General features: G+C 62.8%; 1 protein-coding gene across 1 annotated transcript; it reads right to left on the bottom strand.

Annotated features, from left to right (window-relative positions):
• Window positions 1-661: 661 nt before the first annotated feature.
• On the bottom strand, window positions 662-5,817 carry LOC121670579 (aspartyl aminopeptidase). The gene is made up of 15 exons (XM_042041035.1): window positions 5,788-5,817; window positions 5,569-5,656; window positions 5,403-5,491; window positions 5,208-5,321; window positions 4,731-4,856; window positions 4,461-4,591; window positions 4,024-4,108; window positions 3,500-3,607; window positions 3,191-3,268; window positions 2,776-2,859; window positions 2,349-2,509; window positions 2,165-2,204; window positions 1,688-1,789; window positions 1,164-1,331; window positions 662-774 (listed from the first exon to the last, which is right to left on the bottom strand). Exons 1-15 carry the CDS (start codon window positions 5,791-5,793, stop codon window positions 724-726), a joined length of 1,431 nt encoding a protein of 476 aa, XP_041896969.1. The 5' UTR covers window positions 5,794-5,817; the 3' UTR covers window positions 662-723.
• Between the last annotated feature and the right edge of the window lie 323 nt (window positions 5,818-6,140).

Here is a 6,140-nt window from a genome sequence, read left to right on the forward strand (position 1 = left end):
CCGCGGCCAATCAGAGAGCCGCGCGGCTGCCCTCAGCGCCGCGCTCACGCCCCCCGCTGTTCAGCGGGGCCAATCACGCCTCGCTCTGGGGAGAGGCGGCCGAGCGCCGCGCCAATCGCAGCGTCCCCGGGGGCGAGCCACGCCCCCTGGGGGGTGTGCAAGCGCGCCAGCAGCGCCCCCGCCAATCAGCGCCCGCGGCTTCCCAGCCCTGCGGCCGCACTGGCTCCCGCGTGGGACACGCCCCTAAGAGGGGCCCAATGAGCGGCGAGCACGGAACCGCACCCTCGTGCCCCGCCCGGCGCCACCGCCCGGACGGGCCGCGGGGACACCGCAGCCCCCGGCCCGGGCACGGACCCCTGCCCCGGTCCCGGCGAGCAGCTGCAAGTCTGGTGCCGGCAGGTCCCTGCGCACATGGCAGGCTCATTCCTAGGGAAAAGGGCGGCCCGCGATAGGGGACATGCTCCTGCCAGCTCTCCCTGGGCAGGAGCCGAGCCGTGCTCTGCACCTTAGCGGAGACCCCCGGCAACCCTCGACAAAGGATTGTGGACGGGTGAATGGGTCTCGCTCACGGTTCCAGGGGAGAGCACGGGTGGGAGCTATGGGAATCCCCAGTGGGAGCCATGTACGTCAGAGTCAGCCACAGTCATGGACCACTCGCCAGTGAGTGAGAAATGCTTTAATGACCCCAGGACTAAACCCACTGCTGCTCCCTCCCCGCCATGTTCAGTCGACCACCAGGCTGCTGCTGACCGTCGGCAGGAGCTCGAAGAAGCCCTGGAAGAAGAGAGGCCATCAGGGTGGGCCGAGCAAGGCAGTGCGGGGTGGGGGGACAGGCAGCGGGGGCAGGCAGCAGCTCCCTGTCACAGCGTCATAGCAGGCAGCTACTCGAAGAGAGCAGGACCGCGTCACCATAGTAACCCATCGCTGACTCAAGGCTAGCACCGGTTGCCATAGGAACTATTTAGGGATGGCAGTCACTGGGGAAGGCTGGGATGAGAGGCAGCACCTCCAGAAGCAGCCAGTACCTGCGCTGCTCTAGAGAGCTGGGGAGCTCTGTGGGATGGCTGGGCTCAGCCCCAAAACAGGGATTGGATGGGGACATGGGCATGTGGGAGATGTAGAGCAGCAGGGCTTTAGCACAGGATGGGAGACACAGGGCTCACCTTGAAGAGGGTGATGCTCTGAAGCACCCCCGAGGTGCAGCACATCTCCCGGATGGAATGCATGGCCAGCTGCGGGCAGCCAATGTCCAGCACACGCAGCCCCAGGCGGGAGGCCAGAATGGGGCCGATGGTGGTGCCGCAGGGTGTGTCGTTGCGCACCATGAACTCCTGCACGAAGGCAACACCTCAGCAGCTCCACATGCTGCCCCATGGCCTCCCATACGGGCTCTCAGCCCTGAAGGGAAGCGACCTGGGACAGGGAAGAAGCACTGACCCACACCAGGGTTCAAAATGATCCAGAGATACGACACACTCGAGCTAGGCTCCCATCCTGCTTACCAGCCCACTCCCTGAGGCAGCCCTGGAGCTGGAGCCCCAGAGCAATAGACAGCACACAGACCCCAGTGGGGTCAGACATGGTAACAGGGGTGGAGCTCTGGCACAGGCCCCCTCTGATGAACCCAGGAGTTGGACTGCAGCCCAAACCCCTAATGTTCAAGGAGGGCTCACCCAGCCCTGCTCACCTGCAGAGGGACACCCACACGGGCAGCAATATCCCGGATTACAGCTTCAGTGACAGCTGTGGAGGCGTAGCGCTGGTTGCTGTTCACTTTGATGACAGGGCCCTGCACAAGGAAAGGTACCACAGGCCCATGGTGGGACCCAGGGATAGTCAGTGGCCCTGGAAACACTCATGCCCAGGCAATGCTGCACCGCCCCAACACACCCCTGGATTCTCCCTCCCTGGATGAGCCCACGGGGATGGGGACAGCGCTTCCATGGGGACAGCCCCAGCTACGAGCAGGGAAGGGCTCTAGGGACAAGACTGGGATCCCAAGTGATTAACTTCAGACATGTGGCACAGTCAAATCCCACTGCGGGATAAACCTTTCCCATTTGAGTGCTCCCAAGCTGTGCCCCGGGAACAGCTGGGCAATCCACAGCGCTACAGGACAGACAGACAGCAGCCATCCTAGACCAAAGCAGAGGGCTGTCCTCACCTTGTGGAAGGCTGGACGATGATTCTCCTCATGCTTGTCCCTGTAAAGGAGAAGCAAGAGTTTCACACCTTAGCCTTCCCTCCCTGCTGCAGTAAGGACTGTCCTGTCTGTACTACCTGGGGAGTGATGGGGATACGTGGCAGGGCAGGCTGCCCTCACCTGTGGCACGGCTCAGACTACTCACACATAATTGGGGTGCACAGCGTGGGCCATATCAGCACTGATCATGTAGGACTTGGCCACTGCCTCCTCGAAGGCTGTCAGGTTGTGTGGCGATGCTGAGATCCGGCGCAGCACCAGCTCTGTTAGCAAGGACTCCGCGCCCTGTGCACTCTCTGACCCTACCTGCCAAGGATCACCATCAGCACAACCCCACAGCACCACAGGGGCCAGATGAGTGACAGGGGGCTCCCTAAAGCCAACAAAGCAGCTTCCTACTACACCAGTCCTTCCCACCCCTGCCTGGGCCAAGCTCCACGTGGGTGTAAGCAAATCCCTGCTTCCTCCACTGGGGTGTGGGATCTCTCTCCTGCTAGACATGGCTGGGGAACAGCAAAGAACATGGAGCTCCTTCCAGTGCCAGCCACCCCACGGCTATGCCCCTCACTCACCTCCTCGTTGTCATAGAGTGCGATGAGACGCACGTTGGGCTCCTGGGAGAGGGACGAGGGTGCTGCACATGAGTCAATCAAGGCCTGCAAGGTTAGGGGGGAATGGACACCAGCCTGAGTGCCACCCCATGCTGGGAATCTCAGGACTGAACTACCAGGAGATCCCCCAGGAGAGCCCAAAACATGGAGGAAGGGAGCTGTGGGCACACACATTGCCCAGAGACAGCAGGAGCCACGCCTGGGAGCTGCCGGGAACTCCACACACCCAGCAAAGCGGGCATCCAACCCCAGATCCTCCAAGAATCCAGACCCATTCCATGAGAACGTAACTCCCTGCAGAGCCTTGGGCCAGCCCAAAGCTGAGTTGGGCTGCGTGGGGGCCACGCTGCAGCCTCCAGGTTCTTTTCTGTCTCACCTGCAAGGCGCAGTAGCAGCTGTGCAGGTTGTCCAGACGTGGGGAGAAGATGAACTCGTCAAAAGCACCACCCAGCGTCTGCAGAGAGCCAAGAGGAGTAGGGCACAGGCTTTGGGTCACCAAAAAGTACCTGCCACTGGGTCCCCATTCCAGTACCCTTATCTCTGCCTCTCAGGAGCAGCTTCCTCTTGTTCCATTCAGCTCCTAGCCCTGGCACGCCCCAGGCAGAGGATGTGTGCCAGGTAACACCTGTGTAGTGCCAGCCCGTAGGCTGTATGCAGACAGAGGGAGGCTCCTGTCCTTACTCACCGCTGGCTGTGTATCTGCCAGGCATAGTTCCAGCTCCACAATCTGCTCTGGTTTCACCCCCAGCTGGGGGCAGATCAGGGAAAGCAGGACAGGGCTGTGCCGCTCTGCCTGGGAAGAAAGCACAGCTGCGGGCAGGGCAGGCAGTGGATGGCAGGAGAAACTCCAGGTTTCCCCTTGCAAAGCTGTCCCTGCTTATGTTGGCAGAGTCCTCTCTCCTACTAACATGTCTCATGTTCAACCCCCCAGCTCACCCAGGACAGCTCTCTGCCCCTGTGCTAGCCCCCCTCCCTGCCCTTCCTCCTCAGGGAGATGCACCCATTCTACACTGGCCGCACACAAGGGTGAGAAGAGAGAGATGGCTGAGCAGGAGCAGATGTGCCACATACACAGCTGCGAGGCAGAGTGGAAGGCTACCAGCAGTCCACAGGGGGAACCCCGTGGCATGTCCCTGAGGACTGAATATCAAAGGTGACAAGTATGAGGTCCTTGCAAGTGTCCCTGCTGATCCTTGGCACACAGCTCACCTGGGCTGCAGCACTGCAAGGTGTGGACTCCATAAGCACCTCCTTTTCCAGCTCCTCCTGCACAGCAGTAGCCAGAATGGGAACCCTGTGGGGGTCAGTAACATTAACTCCCAGAGCTTTGCTCACCTCACCTGCTTGGGTCACACACTGCCAATGCTTCCTGGGGTGTTTGCCTAGCTCCACCAGGGAGCCACTGCTATGCCAAATGGAGAAAGAATGCATATTTCAAACACACATCTATTGTGCCACCTCAGGACACCCCAGTGTCCTATGCTTGGAAGCATCTCCTGGAAGGACTCTATGGGGCTAAAAGCCACTGCAGACCTCCCCACTGCAATGAGTGGCTGCCAAAGGGAGAGCTGAGGTGGGGCTCTGATCTAGCTGGGTCCCAGCCCTCCCAAGGGCTGGCCAGGGGTCGGGGCTGAGCCAGGCCTTACAGGTGGTGCTCGGTGTTGGGCCCGAAGTTCTCATTGATGCTGCGCTGCAGATGGATGGCCAGGTGAGGAATGCGGAGGATGGGCCGCTCCACACGTACCAGGCGCTGCTCCAGGCGCCCCGAGGCCGGGTCCTGAAACACAAGGAGGACTTCTGAGGCCAGGCCTGCAGGGCTGAGAGGTTGCAGCAGGTGCCACTCTGTGTGGGAGTCAGCGACCCAGAGCCAGAGACACACAGCTATCTGACTGTGCATTGCCCTAAATCAGACTTACCTTTATGATCACCCTCCCAGCCACAGTCAGGTCACGGTCGAACCAGGTGTTCCAGATGCCCCCTCCATAGGTCTCCACGCCAACTTGCACTATGCCCACCTGTCCCCGCTTAGAGCGACGCTTCACCTGGGCAGCAGCAGAGGTGTCACTGCTGGAGCCATGAAGCGCTGGGGACTGGGCAGCTGGTGGGGACTGGGCAGCTGGTGTGGACTGGGCAGCACGTGCCCAGAGCCTCATCGCTGATGCTGCCAGCACAGGGCGCTGTGAGGGGCTTTAAAGGACAGGGGACACAGAGGAGACAGCAGCAGGCAGAGAATGCAGGGGGTCAGCATGGACTGGTCTGGGTGGCAGATTTGGGAGGTGTAGGGAGCCAGTAATGGTGCTGCAGGGCACAGGGGTAGTCAGGATAGTTTTTGCTCGTGGCGTGAAACTGGGGGAGCCCAGAGAAGAACTCAGCACCCAGCCAGCCGACCTTACCCTGAGGCAGGGGCTGTCGGTGTGGGCCCCTAGCAGGCTGAACCCATTCCCGGGCTGGAACTGGCCGCCGACGGCGAAGGCGATGAGGGTGGAGTAGTTCCTGGTGATGAAGTACTGGAAGCAGAGGGGTAGAGGTGAGGGGTGAGGCCTCCCGTCCACCCCCGGCTCCCGCTGCCCCGTCCCGGCCGGGCCCACCTTCTGCGCCGGCCGCACGTCCCAGTGCTCCGTCTCCTTCAGCTCCTGGAAGCCGGCCTGCAGTAGCCGGCTGCGGCATTCGGCCACCACTGCGGGGGGAAGAGCCGTCAGGGCCGCCCGCGTGGAAGGGGCAGAGGGACGGGGAGGGGTCCGGGCGGCTGCTCACCGTGGTACGGCGAGGGACTGCGGTTCACGAACTTCACCAGTTCCTGCGCCGCCGCCTGCGCCGCCGCCTTCGAGCCCTGCGCCGCCGCCTGCGGGCACCGCCGTCACCGCACAGCGCGGGCAAAACCCCGCCCCGGGCCGGGACCCCCGCGGGAGCGGGAACCCCCGTCCCGGGCAGCACCGACCCGACCCCGTCCCGCGCCCGCCGCCCGCCCGGTACCTGCATGGCCGCCGCCGCCCCGCGCCGGCCCGCCCGGCGCCCCCTGCTGGCGCGGAGGAACGCGCAGCCCGCACCCCGACCGCGAACTCTGCACCCAGCCCTACACCCCGCAATCCCTGCCCCCAGTCCACACCCCGCAATCTGCACCCAGCCCTACACCCCGCAATCCCTGCCCCCAATCCACACCCCGCAATCTGCACCCCATAATCCACACCCTGCACCATGCACCCCACACCGTGCAATCCACACCCTGCAATCGGCAATGTGCACCCTGCACCCCGTGACCCACGCCCCCACGATCCACACCCTGCGCCTCGCACCCTACACCCCCCACCATGCACATCGCACTCTCA

Source organism: Corvus kubaryi, unplaced genomic scaffold (genome assembly GCF_017639235.1).
Source record: "Corvus kubaryi isolate FWS band 111438036 unplaced genomic scaffold, C.kubaryi_AGA036_p1.0 37396, whole genome shotgun sequence".
Taxonomy (NCBI): Eukaryota; Metazoa; Chordata; class Aves; order Passeriformes; family Corvidae; genus Corvus; species Corvus kubaryi.

What these genes read in the sequence shown, in the direction of transcription:
- LOC121670579 (XM_042041035.1), bottom strand. An exon ending in ACGTGCGGCCGGCGCAGAAG is followed by an intron (nt 5,322 to 5,402) that starts GTGGGCCCGGCC and finishes CTCTGCTTCCAG; the next exon opens with TACTTCATCACCAGGAACTA. An exon ending in CACTCTATGACAACGAGGAG is followed by an intron (nt 2,510 to 2,775) that starts GTGAGTGAGGGG and finishes GATCCTTGGCAG; the next exon opens with GTAGGGTCAGAGAGTGCACA.